General features: G+C 34.3%; 1 protein-coding gene across 2 annotated transcripts in view; it reads left to right on the forward strand.

Moving 5' to 3' along the window:
• The window catches only part of SELENOF (selenoprotein F), a 58,086-nt gene that overhangs the window by 13,594 nt on the left and 22,267 nt on the right, over positions 1 to 22,225 (forward strand). For both annotated transcript variants that reach the window (XM_019414061.2, XM_019414059.2), the window contains exon 3: positions 17,739 to 17,802. In XM_019414061.2, coding sequence (XP_019269606.1) covers positions 17,739 to 17,802 — 64 coding nt within the window. The remainder of the gene's footprint in view (positions 1 to 17,738; positions 17,803 to 22,225) is intronic.

Consider the following 22,225-nt stretch of genomic DNA (forward strand, 5'->3'; position numbering starts at 1 on the left):
TTGAAGGGCAGTCCCTACAATCAGTGGGGAGGTAGACCAGTAAGCAGGTAGGTAAACCCAAAGTGATAGGTGTGGTGTGCTGGAGGGAAAGGAGACAAAGCTCGGAGGAGGTGAAACATAATTTGAGAATTGACGGAAAATGTACCCAGGTGAGCAGAAGAAAAGGGAATCAAAGTGGCATCTCTGGCTACAGGAGACTGGGACCCAGTACAAGGTGGCAGGTGAGGAGTCCAGAGGACAGTCCTGAGACCAGGACATCCTGTCTCACAAGTCATGCCAAGAAGTCTGGACTTTATCTTAAGGGCTGTGGGAGCCATGGAAGTTTGTAAGCCAGGGGGTTATTTGATCAACTATGCATTGGTAGACAGAAAAGGTAATTTAAAATATATATATGTATATACACACACGCCAAAAATATACTTGAACTTTGTCGACACTTGTGAAAGACTTTTTCATATATTTCACTTACACATGCTGAGTATAAAAAATGAGATTTGTCTTTGTTGGCAGTTATCCATTTATAACACTTTAGTTATTATCATCGAAGTGTAGATCTTTCATTTGTTTATTTTATTTATAAGGGCTTCGTAAACATCCCAAATGTATCTAAAAAGAGATGTTAGTGAGCACAGATTTCAGGTGATCCCAGTCTGACTGCTAACCTTAATAGGTATTTTTTTCAAACCATACATGACCATCAGATTAAAAGTTTCCTGGGATTTTCCTGAAGATAAGCATAGATCAACTTTTTTTCTATAAAAAATTTTTTGGCTTCCGTTATCTAAGATTTATAAGATTAAATGTAGTATTCCAATAGATGGGTTATTTTTCTCATCTTTTTATAATCTTTGCAGTTCTGTGAATTTGACCTTGATTAAGGAAGCTGGGTGCTTTTTTCCTGTCTCCTCATTCATTTAAGGTTTTCACATCTTAATGATTTCAGCTTCTTCTGGACGCAGTTATTGTAGAACTTTTATATTTCTCCTTAATTGTATGCCTCTATTTCCATAGCTAGTACCTGTTCTCTTTAAGATCTTGGTTCATCAAGATGCTTGTAGTTACACTGCTTTCCTTTTTCCTTCAAAATATTTTATATTTAATTATTATTTAATTAAATCCATTATTTTGTTGGTTTTTAGTACTTCCTATTCTGCATTTATACCTACCTTATCTCTGAGCGATCATTTTGAAGATTTGGCTAATGACCAAACCAGAGTACCTTCTTTTTTAATTTTAATGTTTATTCACTTTTTGAGAGAGAGAGAGAGAGAGAGACAGAGTGTGGGTGGGGGAGGGGCAGAGAGAGAGGGAGACAGAATCTGAAGCAGGTTCCGGGCCCTGAGCTGTCAGCACAGAGCCTGATGTGGGGCTCGAACTCTGGATGGCGAGATCATGACCTGAGCCGAAGGTGGACGCTCAACTGACTGAGCCACCCAGGCGCCCACCAGAGTACCTTCTGAGAGAAAAAAATCAACTTACCTGAATTATTAAAAAATATGAACCAGTAAGCAAATGATTTCAACTTAATTTGCTGTTCAATCTTGATTGTATCAGGAAGGAGTTTAGAGTGGTGTTTAAGAACACAGGCTCTGGAACCAGACTATCTAGGTTCAGAAAGTGCTACTCATCTGATGATCTTGGACAAATTACTTGATAATTCTGATTATTTCCTCGTTTATAAATTGGAGATAATAGTTACTATCTCATAGGGTGGTTATGAGGAGTAAATGAGTTTATAAATGCACTGCTTAGAATAGTCCCAGCATGTAATAAATCCTAGGTAAATAATTGGGTCTGGTGGTGGTATCTGATTTGCTGATTAAAAAAGCAAACAAGGGGCTCCTGGGTGGCTCAGTCCATTAAGTATCCAGCTTCAGCTCAGGTCATGATCTCATGGCTCATGAGTTCAAGCCCCGCGTTCAGCTCTCTGCAGACTGCTCAGAGCCTAGAACCTGCTTTGGATTCTGTGTCTCCCTCTCTCTCTCTGCCCCTCCGCTGCTTGGGCTCTGTCTCTCTCTCAGAAATAAACATTTAAAAAGTTTTTAAAAAGTTTTTTTGAAAAATAAAAATAGAAAATTTGGAGGACTCCAAGAATAGAATTATAATGATTGCTCTTGGCAAAGTAGGATAAAATAGTTAAGAAATACAACATGAACTATTAGATTTGCCAGTACTAAAAATTAGCAGCAAAATTTTCTGTTACTCCACTTTTGAGCTCCTGAATCAGTTGAATCAAGAACAAGAGGAAATACGATAACAGAATTGGTAGTATGAAAACTTACCGTTTGCAATTACTTGTTTATGTGGAACAACATACAGAAATAAATTGTCAAACATAACCATAGGTTTCAAATTTTTGATTGATGTATTTTAATAAGGAAAATACTGCAAATACGAATTTTTTAAATGCGTACCATTTTCATCATTATTAAATGCATATAAAAATTGCATTTGAAGAGAAAAGGTTTTGCTACTTAAAAAAATTTCAAAACCATTATAAAGCAAAGCTTTTTCTTAGGATAAACCTATTCCAGAAATTAATTGATACCCTTTTAAAAATCCGTGTAGAATAAAATATATTACTGGCTTTCAAAGTTTTTCAGATGGTAGATCAGATTGAAGCTATGGGATTCTTTGAAATAACATTATAAGAAAGTAAAGTGTATGTTTGTAATATAAAAATGATTGCTTTGTGAACAAACAAGTCATTGGACTAATTACAAGTATTTTTCCTAACATTCCTCTGCTACTTACATTTTTGATCTAATACATGGTTATGGATTTCAAAGGTTTAAGAAAATTCTGGAAGAGAAGAGCTTAAAAGTGATTTTTAAAAATTCTACAGATTGAGATTTTTTTTAATTTGAATTTTGGAACATCTTGGTCTCATTCTCAGAATACAAGTAGAAGCCTAGTCTGCAGATCATCAATTTATACCATTACTGGTTCTGGAAAATAGCTCAACAGTTCTGGTATTTGATAAAGGGCCTTTATTTTCATCTAAAAATATACTAGTCAGATAATATTTGAAAAATACTTATCTTCAGTAATGATTACACTAGATTTGAATAAATGGACCTAAGTAGTGCATAAAATAATTTTAAGAATATAGTTAGATCCCTTCGACTTCCCCTGCATCCCTTCTACTCCATTACCTAATTAGAGTTAGACTAATGTAAATTGACTAGCTTATATAGTAACATTCCCATTTTCTATGTGTACAATACTCTTCTTTTGACATTTATATGCACTCCCAGCAAGCCAGAGACAGTAGAGAGGAAATATTAATATCTACAGTTTATTAGAAGTCTATCCCCTTCTTTTTACAAAAGTTTTTTGAAAGAGTTGAATTTTTATCTCAGCTACTAGTTTTGTGACTTTGAGTTAGCAAGTTGCTCTCGAATCTTCAGTTTTGTTGTAGTAATTACACTGGCTTCCCTCTGAGTGTTTTTTTATACCTTGGTTATATGCTAAGTATCTTACCTACATTATTTAATCCCAACAACTCTCTAATGTAAATACTACTACCCCTATTTAACAGAAAAGGAAACTACGGTGTTATCTGTCCAGAATTACCAAGCAATCAGGTGCCACAACCCGGCTTCACCTCAGGTCTGTTTGACTCCAGAGCCCCAAGTTTTTAAAAACCTCTATTCTATTTTCCCTTTCATCTTGGAAATATGAATAGTAATACCTACTTCACAGACTTACTGGAAGAAAATGAATGAGTTAAATATAAAACACCAGACTGACTTTTTGAAGGTCTCTTTTGCATTTATAATTAACATAATTCCATTGGTAGTTTTTATTTTAAATTATTAAATCCTTACTTTTCAGTTTACCATAGACTTTAATGACTCCCATTACTTGTTTTTTTCTCTCAAGGATATATTGACAATTTGGCCTAAAGACCCAAACAAACATTTTCAATAATATTTCATATAATATTTCATAATTCAGGGAAAAGAACATCAAAACATTTAGTTACATTCAATTTACATAGAAAATCTGTAGCTGGTTTGAGAGTAATTTAGAAGTCAGCTTAAACAGCATTATTCAAGAAAGTGGCATATTTTAAGCTTTAGCCTATCTACTACTGGTAGAGCTGCTACTGGTGTGTAAAACATAGAAGGATGAAATGGAGGTTAAGCTAACTGTGCGTGAAATTGTCGCTAAAGAAATTTCACAGTTACTTAAAATAGCTTCTCTTTTGTAGTGTGTCTGTAGCATCAATACATGAGCTATTTCTTCAAAGGAAACAAAAATATGTCTTCAGTAGATTATTCTAATTATAGTATTAAAACATTATTCACAAAGAAGCTTTTTTTTAAAGATCTAAATATTTGGCAACAGTTCTAGTTCAGTGAAAGAATCACTAAGACTCCTACATAGCAACGGTACAAAATAATAACACAAATATTTACCTAATAATAGCTACTAACATTTGTTATTATGTGAAGGTGCTGTTCCAAGTCCTTTATATTAATTAATTTATATAATCCTCACAACAACTCTTGAGGTAAGTGCAATTATTATCCCATCTCATAGTTGAGTCTAAGGCCTGGAGATCTTGCCTAAAGTCATTCAGCTAATAAATGGTTATAAATAATGTATAATTTATGTAGGAGAAGTTTTAAAATATTTTATGTAGTTATTTCATTGAACTGAAAATATTAATTTTTTAATGTTTTCTAAATGTGGCATTTCATCTATATTCAACTAAAAAATAAGGGGCGCCTGGGTGGCTCAGTTGGTTAAGCGACCACCTTCGGCTCAGGTCATGATCTCGCAGTTTGTGAGTTTGAGCCCCACGTTGGGCTCTGTGCTGACAGCTCAGAGCCTGAAGCCTACTTCAGATTCTATGTCTCCCACTCTCTCTACCCCTCCCCTGCTCATGCTCTGTCTCTGTCTCTCAATAATAAATAAATGTTAAAGAAAAAAAATTTTTTATGAATGAAGAAAGAGAGGGAGGGACAGAGGAAGGAAGGAAGGAAGGAAGGAAGGAAGGAAGGAAGGAAGGAAGGAAGGAAGGAAGTCAGGAAGTCGGGGTGCCTGGGTGGCTCAAGTCAGTTAAGCATCTGACTCTTGATTTCAGCTCAGGTCATAATCTCAAGGTCATGAGATCGAGCCCTGTGTTGGGCTCTGTTGTGGGCATGGACCCTGCTTAACATTCTCTCTCCCTCTTCCTCTACCCCTCCCCAGCTCACTCATGCGCGTGTGCTCGCTCTTTCTCTCTTTTTCAAGTAAATAAATGTAGTCAGTGTTTTAGGTATTTAACAAGTTCGGATCAAGGTTCTATCTATGCATATTAAAACATTTTGTCACATTTGCAGATTACCATATTTAAAAAGGAAATAAACCCTTAAAGTAATTCATGATCGAGGCTGCCTTACAACTACATTTCTAGACATACCTACCTCAGAGTCAAAATAAACTTTGTTTATACCATAAATATTTCTTCTTGGTATGGGCTTTGAGAATGTCAAAATAAGACAATAGTCACTGTCATCGAGGAGTCAGGTAGAGAAATAGGCATGGAAATTGGGCTGCTAGAATGCATTTGGCAGGATATTTTACTGAACGAACGCATAATATCCAGTGTTATGAAGGTAACTGCTAAAAGAATTAGGAATAAGCTAAAAGTTGAAAAGAAGACAATAAATCTCTTTAAGTTGATATATTGAGAACTGTAGATATAACCATGTTAATCATTACTAACAGAAGAACTAAAAACAGTTTAAAAGTTATTGAATGGCAGGTAGGAGGCAGAGGAAAATTTTTACTTCTTTTATACCCTTCTGTACAATTTCTTCTTTATTACTTCCAGATGCATTGGTTTCCTGAAAGAATTCAGTGAAATGCATGCTGTAAACAAAATACACTTATGTGCTATGAACGCACACAGAAAGAAGGGCATATAACCTTTTGACATTTCAGGTAAATATCACAACTTGCTTATGTAGAAGTTGCTGTTTATGATAACATGGAAAATAACTAGGAGAAAACTAGTGATAAGACAAAGATAGTGAAAAGGCAAAGTCATGAAAAAGAGGGCCATCTCAGGTAGCTTGGTTATGATGAGAGAGGGTGCTGGTTAGGAAGGTAGAGCCTATGTACCTTGGTAAGAAGTTTGGACTCTGTTCTATAGGCAGGGGACAAAATTAAAAGATTATAAACAATGAACCGGCGTCAGATTTGTATTTTAATTACATTCGTTGTCAGTGTGAAGGAAAATTGATAGGAGAGAGGGGAATACGGTTGCCAGAAAAATATATTGCTGTTTTCCAGAGGCAAGATAAAAGGGCTTAAGCCAACATATTGGTAGTAAAAATGGAGAAGGGACAGATCTAAAACAGATTTAGGCAATAAAACCTTCAGGATTTATTGATTATACTGGATTGGAAGGGGGAATAGGTGAGTAAAGATGCTTCCCATGTTCTTATTTGAGAAACTGGTAGCCTCAACAAAAGAAGACTACAGTAGACTTCAGCTATTTGCATGGTAGCCCCCTAAAGGCAGTAGTTGGGGATGAGAGAAGGGGCAGTAAAGAGGATAACTTTTCATAAAAGCATACCCCGTAGGTACAGACTGCCTTTTCAGTTTTCCTTCTGAAGAGGTGTTAAAAGTTTTAACTTAGAAGGTCATAGATTTTATCTGAGTACCTTAATGAAATGTAAAATTGGTAGTGTGCTTGTCAAAAAATAAAAGGTGTTGAATGGTCTAGTTTCTTTTGTTCTGCTTTCATATTGCCATTCTTAATATTTAAAATATTTAACCTTCTGAATTATTACAGCTTTATTTTTGTATCTTTTTACGATAAGGAGATTACCTTCTTTAGTTTTAATAGAGTGCAACCATAATGTAGTTTGTGCTGGTTGTGTTTTATATTTCATATATTTGTAACTTTTTTTTTAGGATATTTGTAACCTTTCTTAAGGATGATCATAATTGCCCATTTTATGACAAATAATGATGTTCAGTTTTGACATGGTAATAACACCAACAGAATTTAATTCTCTTTTGAAAAGCAGCTTTTGCTACCATATATAGCACCTTTGTGGTCAGTTTTTGAGGCTATTGAATGTTTGGATTTTGAACCATATTTTGTCTGGATCTCAGTTTTTCAAATCAAGAAGAAAATGTATTGAAAATGTATTTTTCAAACATTAAGGAGCAAAAAGACATTGAATTTTTTATTGGGAACTATATACTAAATAAGCCGTTTTCTAAAATATTTTTACTTTACCAAGGGGCTAGTTGGTTTTATTTTAAAACTACTTACTAAGATATTCAAGCTGGAGCGCCTGGGTGGCTCAGTCAGTTAAGCATCCAACTTCAGCTCAGGTCACGATCTCACAGTTCATGAGTTCGAACCCCGTGTCAGGCTCTGTGTTGACAGCTCAAAGCCTGGAGCCTGCTTCGGATTCTGTCTCCCCCTCTCTCTCTGCCCCTCCCCTGCTTGCACTCTGTCTCTCTCCCTCTCAAAAATAAATAAACATTAAAAAAAATTTTAAGATATTCAAGCTTAGGCTCATTTTTACTAATTCTTTGGATATTTTGAGCTCAGGAAATCTAGTGGTGGTGTGTCAAGTCATTTCATTTCATTCTGTGATGTTTCCTAAATATCAGTAGAATTGAATGTGTTGTTCCCAGATGATGCCCTTGGGTCATTCATACTGGTGGCTGAAATGTAAAGGGGGAGGGGGAGTATATCTGTGGGTGTATTTGTTTTCAGGTGACAGTCCAGTCGTTACAGTTTTACCTCTTGGTTATGAAATTCTCTTTGTTTTAGGTACATATGCAAATTCTGTTATTAATCACAATACTGAAAGAAACCTTGTTCTTTTTTTTTTTTTTTTAATCAGATTTCATATTTGGAATGATCTGATTTGGAGTGTGATGTCAAACATTTTATATTTTGGTTTTTGTTTCATTTTGTTTTAATACATTTTTATTGAGCTTTTCAGTGGAACAATGATTGTATGTTAATGAAAGATTCCCCTGGTGTATTCTTACTTCCTTGGAATTTAATTTAAATTAAGGTTGATGTTAGCTTGTTTTCTAGCTTTCTCAATCTCAGAGCAGAAACTAAAGATACAAAAATAAATAGCACTTTAATACTATAGTAGAATAAGCTTTAAACTTAGGGAGCTTCCTTAGACATGGTCATTGCTTTGTTTTTTCAGAGTTCATTAGAAAGCACCTAAAAATAAATAGTGTAATCTCAGGGATATAATGTTAGAGAATTATCTTTACCAGTTTGGTTTTCTATAATTGTAAAACTGAACTTACTTCCCTAATCCTCCATATTCATTCATTATTCCTTTGCAAGAATGCCATTAGTCAAAGTGTATGAAAGTGTCAACACATAAACTATTTGCCTTATACATCTGCTGCTTCAGTGACTTAAAGTGAAATCTTGATCAAAGCTTTACTACTAGATCTCAAAAACTGTAGTATCCTAATTGTCCATGTGTAACTGTAACTTGTTTCTAGCACTCTGCACTTTAAAAAAATATCAACAAATATGGGAATGATAAAAAAAAAATACCAAAAACTATGGGAATGATTTGATGATGAATAATGAATTAAAATTTAAGACATCAGCAGGTCACTAAACGTATAGTTCTGTTGAAAATGTTTTTCTTGAGAATTAACTGACCAAATTTTGCTACAAGTAGCTTCGGTGTGGTGTATTTTGTCCTTCATATAAAAGAGTAAAGTTAACTTTAAGAAATTACACTGGATGCAGTTAACCATTTGGAAGAATGGCTTATTTAATATATTTGAGTGCATCATCATTGTTTTTATTTAAGAGCTCTAAATAATGCACTCAGTTCTAATTGTGTTATAGCCATACTCCCTTATTTTTAAATCCCTACATTTTATTTAAGGGCAAGCCTTCAGTAGACCTATAAAATAGTGACTCCCCCATATCTGAATTTTATTCCACTGTTAAAAGTTTTTCCTTTCGTTCGTGTAACATTAGAGCATTTTCTTCATATTGCTACTTAATATTCAAAGTTTTGTAGTTTTTTCTGAATGTACCAAATTGTATTTATACTAAAGCTTTGCCTTTAAGAGGATTTCAAAAATAAGAGTATATGGCTGCAAGCAAGGCTTCGTAAGGGAAGAAAACAGTATTACAGCATTTGTCTTGCTTTGGCCAATGCCCACTAGATTTACCTTTCAGAATTGGTTAGTCTCCTGTTGGTCATTTTGCAATTTTTGCCTTATTAATACTTGAGTATAGTCCAAGGCAGTGATTCTTCTCTCTGTCTGTTCATTACAATTGCTTGGGTGTCTTTAAAAGTCATAACAGTAATTAAAGTACTGATACCAGGATCTTATCCCCAAGTATCCTAATTTAATTTGTCTGGGATGGGTTCAGAGATCAGTAATTTTCCTGTTTCTGCATGTGTCTAGTTGCTTTTTAATGTACACTTGATATTGTGATTTATATGTTTCTAGGTCTCTAGATTATATCATCATGTGTGAAGAGCATTGGATTTTGCTCTTGCATACTGTTACACTATGGGTGAATACCTTGATCTTATGGAGTCTTGGTTTTTAGCTTTGTTAAAGAGTGGTTATTCCGGTTTTTTCATTAGTACTAAGGTGAATTCTTTAGCATAGGCTTAGAAGTGGCAGATCGAGTTTAAATGAAAAAGCCAAAGGGGTTTGCCTAGCTCTACTTTCTAGCACAGTGAAGCTGTTGAAATTTTTGTCCATCTCATATGGCCCATAGAGAATGTTGTCTATCGTTATGTCTAGAATTCTTAGCCTAATATAGTTCAATAGTTCTTAAATGTGCATTTTTTTGGGAAAGGCCAAGTTTTGAAGAGAATTTATTCACAGATTTTGGGAGTATCCCCTTTTTGTGGCTCCCTCCATTCTTTGATGTTACCTTCAATTTCCAGCTGCTCTGGCATCACTGAAGTTAAATTTTTGATTTCTCAACCCAACAACACTTGTTCTTATTTCTTATGAGCAAGAGACTGCCTTCTGGGAAAATTAGTGGAGGATGTCTGACATGGAGCGAGTTTACGGGTTTGTCATGGTAGTGCGATGGCAGAAAAGTTAGCAAATTCAGAAAATTTACATAACTCAAAAGTGTCCCCTTTGTTCATTGTTATAAATTAACATGTCATAATTTAGTTATCTGGTGAGAAACTGTATAGACATTTTTTTTGACTTGCCTGTTAATTTGAACCATTTTGTATAGCCACATAGTTATACTTTAATTACAGAATAGTTATCACCACAAAATTAAGATTTTGGCTGTTTTCTGTATATGAAAACCTCATTATAAGCCCTAACTAAAAAAAAATTTAAAACAAGAGGTTGGCCAAGTTGGTATGTGAGGGAAAAAATTATTATATTCCAATAAATTATTATTCTCTGATAAATTATTATCAGAGAAGTCTTTCTATAATCAAAAGGAGTATAACTTTTAAAAACTGGGAATAAACTGAGGGTTGATGGGGGGTGGGAGGGAGGGGAAAGTGGGTGATGGGCATTGACAAGGGCACCTGTTGGGATGAGCACTGAGTGTTGTATGGAAACCAATTTGACAATAAATTTCATATTAAAAAAAAAAAGAAGTATATTGTTCCAAAATATTAGGAAAATTTATGAATCTACAATTGAGATACATATAAATAATAATCTTGGTAATACTTAAAATATCTTAAATTGGGAAAAAATCAGCAGACCCCAAAGCTGAAATTTATTTTAAGAATAGTAAAAGTCACTTGTTTTTTCTTTTGTTTTTGATTTTACCCATTCTGACAAGTATAAGATGATATGTCATTGTGGTTTTGATATGCATTTCCCTGATGATTAGTGCTGGTGGGTAGCTTTATATGTCTGTCTGCCATCTGTGTATCTTTGAAAAAATGTCTTTTCAGGTCCTCTGCCATTAAATAGATTATTTGGGGGTTTTTGTGTTGAGCTATAGAACTTGTTTATTTTAACAATATTGATTCTTATCCATAGACATGATAGGTTTTTTCATTTTTGTGTGTCCTAATTTCTTTCCTCAGTGCTTTATAGTTTTCATAGTACAGATATTTCACATCCTTAAATAAGTTTATTCTGAATATTTTATTTTCTGTTGCAATTATAAATGGGATTCTTGATTTCTCTTTCTGCTTCTTCATTATCAGTGTGTACAAGTGCAACAGATTTCTGTACATATTGTATCCTGCAACTTTTGAATTCATTGATCAGTTGTAGTTTTTTGGTGGAGTCTTTAGGGTTTTCTGTAGATAGTATCATTTCATCTACAAATAGTGATGGTTTTACTTCTTTTTTACCAACTTAGATGTCTTTATAACTTTTTCTTGTCTGACCTCTGCAACTAGGATTTTCTATACTATGTTGAATAAAAGCGCAAGTGGATATATTCTGGTCTTGTTCCTGATCTTAGAGGAAAAGCTTTCTGGTTTTCACCATTGAGTATGATGTTAACTTTGGGTTATTCATACATAGCCTAAGGTATGTTCCCTCTAAATCTGCTTGTTGAGAGTTGTTATCATGAATGGATGTTGTACCTTGTCAAATGCTTTTTTTTTTTTTTTTTTTGTACATTGAAATGATCATACAGTTTTTATCCTTTGTTTTGTGAATGTGGTGGATCACATGGATTTGTGAATATCGAACCACCCTTGCATTCCTGGAATAAATCCCTCAATCATGGTGAATAGTTTTCTTTTAACATATTATTGGATTCAGTTTGCTAATATTTTGAGGGTTTTTGCATCCATGGTCATCAGAGGTACTGGCCTGTGTTTTCTTTTTTAGTAGTGTCTTTATCTGGTTTTGGTATCAGGGTAATGCCTCATTGAATGAATTTGGAAGATTTCCTTCCTCTATTTTTTGGAATAGTTTGAGAGGAATAGATATTAATTCTTCTTTAAGTGTTTGATAGAATTCATCTGTGAAGCCATCCATTCCTGGACTAGTTTATTGGGAGTTTTTTGAATACTGACTCAATTTCATTACTGGTAATTGGTCTGTTCAAATTTTCTATTTCTTACAGATTCAATTTTGGACGTTGTGTATTTCTAGGAATTTATCCATGTCTTCTATATTGTCCAATTTGTTGGCATCTCTTATAATCCTTTGTATGTCTGTGGTGTTGGTTGTTATTTCTCCTCCTTCATTTCTGATTTTGAGTCTTCTCTCTTTGTCTTGATGAGTCCTGCTAAAGGTTTATCAATTTTGTTTATCTTTTCACAGAACCAGCTTCTGGTTTCAATGATCTGTTGTATTGGGGTTTTAGTCTCTATTTTATTTCTTTCTGCTCTAATCTGTATTATTTCCTCCCTCTTACTGGCTTGGGCTTTATTGTTGTTGGTTGTTTTTTTTTGTTGTTTGTTTGTTTTAAGCTCCTTTAGGCCTTAAAAGTTAAGTTGTTTGAGATTTTTCTTGTTTCTTGAGGTAGACCTGTATTGTTGTAGTCTTCTCTCTTGTAACAGTTTTTGCTGTATCCTAAAGATTTTGGATCATTGTGTTTTCATTTTCATTTGTCTCCATGTATTTTCTTCTTTGATTTCTGAGTAGACCCATTCATTGTTTAGTAGTATGTTATTTATCCTCCATGTATTTGTGTTCTTTTCAGGTTTTTTCTTGGTGATTTTCATACCATTATGGTCAGAAAAGATGCCTGATATGATTTCAGTCTTTTTGAATTTATTATGACGTGTTTATGGCCTAATGTGATCTATTCTGGAGAACGTCCCATGTGCACTTGAAAAGAATGTGTATTCCACTCTGTTTGGATGGAATGTTTTGAATATATTTGTTAGGCCCATGTGGTCTAATGTGTCAATTATAGCCACTGTTTCCTTGATTTTCTGTTTGGATGATCTTTCCATTGATGTAAGTAGGATCTTAAAGTCCCTTACTACTACAGTATTACTGTGTATTTCTTTTTTTATGTCTGTTAATAATTGCTTTATGTACTTAGCTGCTCCCATGTTGTGTGCAGAGATATTCACCACTTTTATATCCTCTTGTTAGAAGTAACCAGTGTTGGCAAAGATGCAGAGAAAAAGGAACCCTCATGCACTGTTGTGGGAGTGCAAATTGGTGTAGCCATTGTGGAAAACAGTATGAAGGTTCCCCCAAAATTAAAAGTAGAATTACCATATGATCCAGTAATTCCATAACTAAGTTTTTACCCTAAGAAGATGAAAACACTAATTCAAAGAGATGTACTTCTGTGTTTATTGCAGCATTATGTACAGTAGCTCAGTTATGAAAGCAACCCAAGTGTCCATTGACAGATGAAGGGATACACACACACACACACACACACACACACACAGTGGAATATTACCCAGCCATGAAAAAAAAAAAGTCCAAATGCTAGGGGCGCCTAGGTGACTCATTAGGTTAAGCGTCCGACTTCGGCTCAGGTCATGATCGCACAGTTTGTGAGTTGAAGTCCCGCATCAGGCTCTGTGCTGACAGCTCGGAGCCTACTTCAGATTCTGTGTCTCCCTCTCTCTGTTCCTCCCTGCTCCTCACACTTTTTCTCTCTGTCTCTGTTAAATAAAAAAAAGTCCAAATGCTAAGAGGGAAAGTCAAGGAGTTACAATTTTTAACCTTTTTAAATCCTTTCATACTTTATTCCCTAGAGAATTTCTGTTAGAAGTAGCATATTTTCAACTTTTCTTTTTGATATTTATTTTGAGAGAGCACATGAGGGAGGGCACATAGAGAGTAAGGGAGAGAGAGCCCAACATGGCTCACTCAGTGCAGAGCCCAACACGAGGCTCTGAGATCGTGACCTGAGCCGAAATCAAGAGTTAGACACTCAACCGACTAAGCCACCCAGACGCCCCTTAATAGTATATATTTTATTATGTGAACTTGTGTGATGCCAAAGATGCTTATTATTACTTTATAAGTCCCTGAAAGTTGACCACAATTTGTAGTTAATTTAAATTATTCATCATGAAAAACCAGTATTGTCCTATGAACAAATTCATAAGAAAAAAACCAACTAACATAACAAGTTAATGCTTTTAGAATTTAATATTAATAATGTTAGGCAGCTCTGAGATAAATTTTCTGTTTACCCTAGACTGAAACTAAGCACAATGTAGTCTAGTCTATAAGTTGATATCAAAGGAACTTGAAATGTTTTTAAAGTTCTGTAATGAAAAAAGAGGTATTTAATTCTGTTAAATGAACAATTCTCTCCATTCAGCACACATACATTGAGAAGCTTTGTATCTAGTTCTGGAGATAATTATGATAGATAAGACATTTCCTTTCCACAAATTATAGAATATTTATAGTACATCATAAGAACAGATTTCCACTGAAAGTACCACAAACAGAATAGGAGATAAACAGAAGTTTTCCTGGAGAAGGTTACATCTGAGCTGCTATTCACTAAAGAATATGTTTCTAACATTTTTAACCAGTTGATGTTTCGTTGTGCAGAGATGGGCTTTCCATGAATGCATTACAAGTGTGCTAGGATATGGAGTCCTTCAATCCTTGTGACAACCAAATGGAGACTGTGGTGCTCAGGGCCCAAAAAGCTATTCATCTGTTATAAGCAGCCGCCTCTTACCCCAGGACTCCATAAAGTTGTTAACGTGTCATGATATGAAGAATATTGGGAAACAGCAGTGTAGAGAAATGTTACTACGGAAGCTAATCGAATCTCCACTTAGAGTTTCCGAGGGATCACAAACTTGCAAATAAAATATAAGTCAAATAACCAAATTTTACTATGGGCCTTATAACTTTTTAAATTTTTTTGATTCTGGTAATATATACATAACATAAAATTCACCATTTTAACTATTTTTAGTACTCTATCTCCAGAACCGTTTCATCTTCCTAAACTGAAATTCCATTCCATTCTCGGTAAACAGTAGCTCCCCATTCTTCCCTCCCCCAGCTCCTGGCAACCACCATTCTACTTTTGTCTCTCAATTTGTAAGTACCTCATAAAAGTGGAAATGTACAGTATTTATCGTTTTGTAACTACTTTGTTTCATTTAGTTTACTGTCTTCAAGATTCATCCATGTGACAGCATGTGTCATAATTTTCTGTTTTTAAGACTGAATATTTCGTTATATGCATATGCCGCATTTTGTTTATCCATTCATCTGTCATTTGAGTTGGCCTCTAACTTTTTGTTACCAAATCATATAATTCTATTTTTAATTTTTTTCCAACATTTTTTTTTTTTTTTTTTTTTTTTTTTTAATTTTTGGGACAGAGAGAGACAGAGCATGAACGGGGGAGGGGCAGAGAGAGAGGGAGACACAGAATCGGAAACAGGCTCCAGGCTCCGAGCCATCAGCCCAGAGCCTGACGCGGGGCTCGAACTCACGGACCGCGAGATCGTGACCTGGCTGAAGTCGGACGCTTAACCGACTGCGCCACCCAGGCGCCCCTCTATTTTTAATTTTTTAAGGAGCCACCATTTTATCTTCCATGGTGGCTGCACCACTTTACAGTTACCAACATAAGGTCCCAGGGGTTCTAATTTCTCCACATCCTCACCACCACTTATTTTTTGTGTTGTTGTTGTTTTTGTTGTTAATAATAGACATCGTGATGAGTGTGAAGTGGTATCTCATTGTCGTTTTGATTTGTATTTCCCTAATGATTAGTGATGTTGAACATCTTTTCATGACCTTGTGGGTAATATGGCCTGTTATTCTTAAAGATATTCTGAGGGGTTGTCTAATGGATTAACTAAATCTTATTCAAAAGTGACTTACTGTATAAAGTTATGTCAGGTTATTAATGCTGCAAAGACTCTTTGGAGATTATCAGAGTTTTTTGGTTTTGTTTCTAATTTTAGTTAACATATGGTGCAATATTGGCTTCAGGAGTAGAATTCGGTGATCATCACTTATGTACAACACCCAGAGCTCATCACAAGTGCCTTCCTTAATACCCATCACCCATCTCCTACCCACTCTTCTCCATCAACCGTCAGTTTGTTCTCTGTTGTTAAGAGTGTTTTGTGGTTGGTTTCCTTCTCTCCCACCCCTCCCCCCACCTTCTCAGATGTTCATCTGTTTTGTTTCTTTAATTCTACACATGAGTGAAATCACATGGTATTTGTCTTTCTCTGATTGACTTATTTCGCTTAGCATAATACAATTTACCTCCATTCACATCATTGCAAATGATAAGCTTTTATTCTTTTTGTGTATACACACACCACATCTTTATCCATTCATCAGTCAATGTACATTTGGCTGTCTCCATAGTTGGGCTATTGTTGATAATGCTGCTATAAACATCAGGGTAAATGTACCCCTTTGAATCTGTAATTTTTATCCTTTGCATGATCGTTAAAGTTCTTAATCTGAAATTCATCAGTATTTTCCCAGAGTCCATGAATAGTCCGAATTAAAACAATTTCATCAGATTCTCAAACGTATCTATGACCCTCAAAACTTTAAGAATTATTGATTTAGCTCAGAATCTCTAAAATGTTTAAAAATTCATTATCACTTGGGTAGGTGGAATTAAAATGAATTTCTAATTTCTACTTTGTGCTTTTTTATATTTTCCAAAGTATCGAATATAATCATACATAGTATATGGGATTTTTATGTTACTTTATAACTTAAAAAGTAAAAGTCATCTTTAGCTCTTGGACCTATAATAAAAAAACCAAATGTAAAAGCTAACAAATAAAAACAAATGCAAAAGCCAACAAAATATAGTATGTTCTTATAATTGCCTGCCTTCTCTTAGAGTCCTAGCATTACCATGTCACTAAAAAAAAAAAAAAAAAAAATGGGCAGGTTCTAGAGCTTAAAAAAAGTGATGTTTACCATTGATTCCATTTCAGCTAAATTCATTGCAGTAAAATATTTGCATTGGAGTTTTTCATAATTAGCTTTTACTGTAAAGAGATTGTGCAGGTTCTATATAGCTGGAAAAACAATATTTACCATTTAATTCATTTCAAGTGAATTTCATTAAGGGAAAATATTTGCATTTTAGTTCTTTCTAATGAGATTTTACTGGTTTTTTCATAATATCTTTATATAGTACATACTGTAATTATTTTTTAAAGATATTGAGGTTTTGGGGGCACCTGGGTGGCTCAGTCGGTTGAGCATCTGACTTTGGCTCAGGTCATGATCTCATGGTCCGTGAGTTCGAGCCCTGTGCCGGGCTTTGTGCTAACAGCTCAGAGCCTGGAGCCTGCTTGAGATTCTGTGTCTCCCTCTCTCTCTGCCCTTCCCCCACTCATGCTCTGTCTCTCTCTCTGTCAAAAATAAATAAACATTAAAAAAAAAAAATACTGAGGTTTGTTTTTTTTATTTCATTTTAAAACACTGATTACTTAATTTTAACAGCAACCAGAAAAAATTCTCATTAAGTATGTATGTTGGATAGATGAATAGAATACATACCTGTGTTCAATATAGCATTTTAAAAATCCATAGGAAATCTTAAGGATTTTGTGAAGAACTTCCAAGGACATCTTACCTATTCAAATCCATCATCAATTCTCCATATCTCCTTCAATCTTTTTCCTACTAAACCTAAATTCCTCTATCATTTAATGTCCCCGGGCCTCTATTTTCTCTTCTGTTGTACTGGAAATACATAGTTCTCTCCAACTCTGACATTTATTTTATTCCATATTATCTGTTTAACTTCAGTGTTTATGCTATGAAATAACTACATTTTTAAAACTATACCAGTTTTTTCAATTCTTGTCTTTTTGCAGCTTTATGCGGGTGCTATCCTTGAAGTTTGTGGATGAAAATTGGGGAGGTTCCCTCAAGTCCAAGGTATGTAAAATTATCTCCAGCAAATTCTCACTTTAATAATTTTAAATCAACATTTTACAAGAATAATTTTATTAAATATTCCCAAGAATAAGAATTTTTAGGATTGTACTTTTTCAACATTATATGTATTTTTTCCACATTTGTCTTCATGGAGGTAGAGTTTTATAGTAATTGTTGAATACTAGTAGTTTACTTTAAGCAAGCATAATATATGATGTAACACATAATGAAGTGATTATTTTCTTAAAAGGAGAGCCTTTCCTTTACCAAGTATAAATTTTACAAGAGACTTTGTTTTACCAGATATAAATATAATCCCCTTAAATAGCACACCATTCTAATATATCTTAAATGTAAATTCATTTATATAAAACTCTCCTAAGGAGCAATTGGAGTGAGAATAGACCTGTACAAAGTGACAAGTCGTCAAAAAGAGAATTAATTACCATAAAATTTGAGGTGCAAAGAAGTTGCATGTACATGTACATCTTCACAGGGAATTTTAAAGATAAATATGTAAAAGGATAATTGTGAAAATGTGTTCTTTTGTTTGACATCACAGTAGTGGAGCTTTGCATGTCGAAAAAGACATGGGCTAAGACTTTTCTGTTCTGTCCTGGCTTGTCATTTGAAAATCAGTTTTATAAAACTAAAATTGTCTAAAGGTAAAAAAGTTCTTTTGTTTGTTTGTTTTTTAATTGAAATATGTAAGTGCTCTATTATATGGCTTATTTTTACATCTCCTGACTTTCTCATGACTTCTTGCCTTGTTCACTTAATGGCAAGATAATTTTGTGGATTTAGTATCTTAATGGCAAGATAATTTTGTGGCTTTAGTATCTTATAAAACTACCTGTATTCACAGATGCCCTTTATTGCTGACCTAGGATTATTTATGATAAAATATTGCTCATTTTGGCACAGAAGTGTAATAGTAAGGCCCAAAGCAGATACACATTTAATTAAATACATTCTTGGTTAGAATAAACATATTCTAATGTAGCACAGAATATATCTACTTCTGCTTAGGGAAAAAATTTCTCACGCTGATTTTTTTTTTTTTTTTTTTTTTTTTTTTGCCTTCAGCAAATAGACAGATTTTATTATGTCTATGGTAATAATTTTTCTACAGTCGGAAGTTCAATCTTTAAAAGCTTGAGTGGAATTTATCAAACCTTGTAGTAGAAATTAATTATATATACATTTCTTATGTATACTTAAATTATCATACTTGGGGTGCATGTAGTCATACTGTCTTTTCCTTTTGAAAAACAATTAGAGTTTAATCCTATGTATAAATATTTAATGTAAGTTTAAAATGAAAATGATTGTTTAATTCTGTAATATATAACCATATTGAACATAATTATATATGATGCCATTGTTTTCTGAGTCCCTGAGAAGCTGGCATATTTTAAGTATAACCATTATTATATTCCCTAAAGATATTCTGGAATAGGGCATGAAGGACCATTGTCACTTGTTGCAGTAACTACAAATACCAAACTAACTTTCATGTCATCATCGCTTTATAGTCTTTGTCATCAACAAACCTTTTATTGAACTTAAACCATTCAGTGCCTGTGGGGAAAAAGTCCCAAATTCTATTCCAAAGCCAATTCCAGGTCTGGCTCTTAAGATTCTTCTGACTTCCATGTTTTGGTTGTTTAAGTAGAAAGGGCAGTCTGAATACTTTCTTATAATCCTTAATATTTTATTGAAGTATATAATTGACATAGTGTTTCATGTGTACAACATATTCATTCAACAATTTTATGTATTCCACAGTGCTAACCACAATAAGTATAGTCATCATTTGATACCATACAGTGTTGTACAATATTACTGACTGTATTCTCTATGCTGTACTTTTATCTGACTTATTTATTTTATAACTTGAAGCTGGTAGCTCTTAACTCCATTCATCTATTTCACCCATCCCAACCCCCATCCACTTCTGTGGCATCTACTGGTTCTATGTATTTAAAGTCTGTGTTTTTTGGTTATTTTATTTTTTAGATATATGTGAAATCATATGGTATTTTTCTTTCTCTGACTTATCTCACTTAGCTTAATTCCTCTAAATCCATCCATGTTGTTGCAAATGGCAAGATCTCATTCTTTTCTGTGGCTGAGTAATACTCCATTGTGAATTCCATACTTTGTTTTTTTAATTAAAATGTAATTGACACACAATTTTACATTACTTCCAGGTGTACAGCGTAGTGATTTGACAAGTCTATACACTAATGGGCTGTACCCACATGGGCAGAGCTACCATCTCTTGTTATACAGTGCTATTACAATACCATTGACTACCTTCCTTGTATACTTGTTCTATCTTTAGCTGTTCATTCATCAATGGAGTCTTGGGTTGCTTCCCTATCTTAGCTATTATAAATAATTCTGCAATAAACATAGAAATGCATATATCTTTTTTTAAATTAGTATTTTTGTTTTCCTTGGATGAATACCCCAGTAGTGGAATTATTGGAATATATGGTATTTCTATTTTAAAATTTTTCAAGACCCTCCATGCTGTTTTCACAAGTGACTGCACCAATTTACATTCTCACCAGCAGTGCATGAGAGTTCCTTTTTCCCCACATCCTCACCAACACTTGTTATTTCCTTTTGATTCTAACCATCCTGACAGGTATAAGGTTATCTCTCATTCTGATTTTGATTTGTAGTTCCTTGATTAGTGATGTTCAGCATCATTTCATAGGTCTCTTTGTCATCTGTCTTTTTTGTAAAGAAATCTTTTTAATTTTTTTTTTTTTTTAACATTTATTCATCTTTGAGAGACAGAGACAGAGCGTGAGTTGGGGGAAGAGTAGACAGAGAGGGAGACACAGAATCTGAAGCAGGCTCCAGGCTCTCTTTGAGCTGTCAGCACAGAGCCCGATGCGGGACTCAAACTCACTGACTGCAAGATCATGACCTGAGCCAAAGTCGGACACAACCGACTGAGCCACCCAGGTGCCCCTGTAAAGAAATCTTTTTAGGCCCTCTATCCAGTTTTTAATTGGATTGTTTATTTGGTGTTGAGTTCTGTAGAAGTTCTTTATATATTTAAGATATTATCAGATCATTTGCAAACACCTTTTCCCATTCAGTAGGTTACCTTCTCATTTTGCTGATGGTTTTCTTTGCATAAGCTTGTTATTTTTGTATAGTTCCATTAGTTTGTTCTTGCTCTTGTTTCCCTTGTCGAGAAGAAACCAAGAAAAATGTTGCTAAGGCCAGTGCTAAACAGATGCTGCCTATGTGTTCTTCTAGGACTTTGATGATTTCAGGTATCCCATTTAGGTCTTGAATCATTTTTAGTTATTTTTGTAAATAGTAGAAGAAAATGGCCTAGTTTTATTCTTCTACATGTAGCTGTCTAGTTTTCCCAGTACCATTTGTAGAAGAGACTGTCTTTTCCCTATTGTATATTTTGTCTCCTTTGTTTTAGATTAATTGACCATACTCGTGGGTTGTTTTTTTTTTTTCTTTCAGACTTTGTACTCTATTCTGTTGATCTATGTGTCTATATTGGTGCCAGCACCATACTCTTGATTAGTATGGCTTTGTAGGATAATTTGAAGTCTAAGGTTTTGATACAGCTAGCTTTGTTCTTCAGTCTCAAGATTGTTTTGGCTCTTCAGGGTATTTTGTAGTTCCATACAAATTTTAGGGTGATTTGTTCTAGTTTGGTGAAAATGCTGTTGGTATTTTAATAGGGGTTGTGTCACATCTTTAGGTTGTTTTGGTTAGTATGGACATTTCACAACATCAATTCTTCCAGACCATTTGCATAGTATCTTTCCATTTTTTTTATAGCATCATCAATTTCTTTTTTTTTTTTTAATGTTTTTATTTATTTTTGAGAGAGAGACAGCAAGTGGGAGAGGGGCAGAGAGAGAAACACACACACACACACACACACACACACACACACACAGAATCTGAGGCAGACTCCAGGCTCTGAGCTGTCAGCACAGAGCCCGATGCAGGGCTCGAACTCATGAGCAGTGAGATCATGACCTGAGCCGAAGTTGGATGCTCAACCGACTGAGCCACCCAGGCGCCCTTATCATCTTCAGTTTCTATTGTAAATGTCTTATACTTTTCAGAGTGCAGCTCTTTCATGTCCTAGATTAAGTTTATTCCTAAGTATTTTATTGTTTTTGGCGCAATTGTAAATGGAATTATTTTATTTCCCTTCCTGCTACTTCATTGTTAATATGTAGAAATATAACCAATTTCTGCATTATTAATTTTATATCCTGAAACTTTACTGGAATCATTGATCAGTTCTAATAGTTTTTTGGTGGTATTTTTAGGTTTTTATGTAGTATTTCATCTGCAAATAGTGACAGTTTTGTTTTTTTTTTAAAGTTTATTCGTTTTGTGAGAGAGAGAACACATTAACTGA

Source organism: Panthera pardus, unplaced genomic scaffold (genome assembly GCF_024362965.1).
Source record: "Panthera pardus isolate Hobbes unplaced genomic scaffold, ASM2436296v1 HiC_scaffold_11, whole genome shotgun sequence".
Classification (NCBI taxonomy): domain Eukaryota; kingdom Metazoa; phylum Chordata; class Mammalia; order Carnivora; family Felidae; genus Panthera; species Panthera pardus.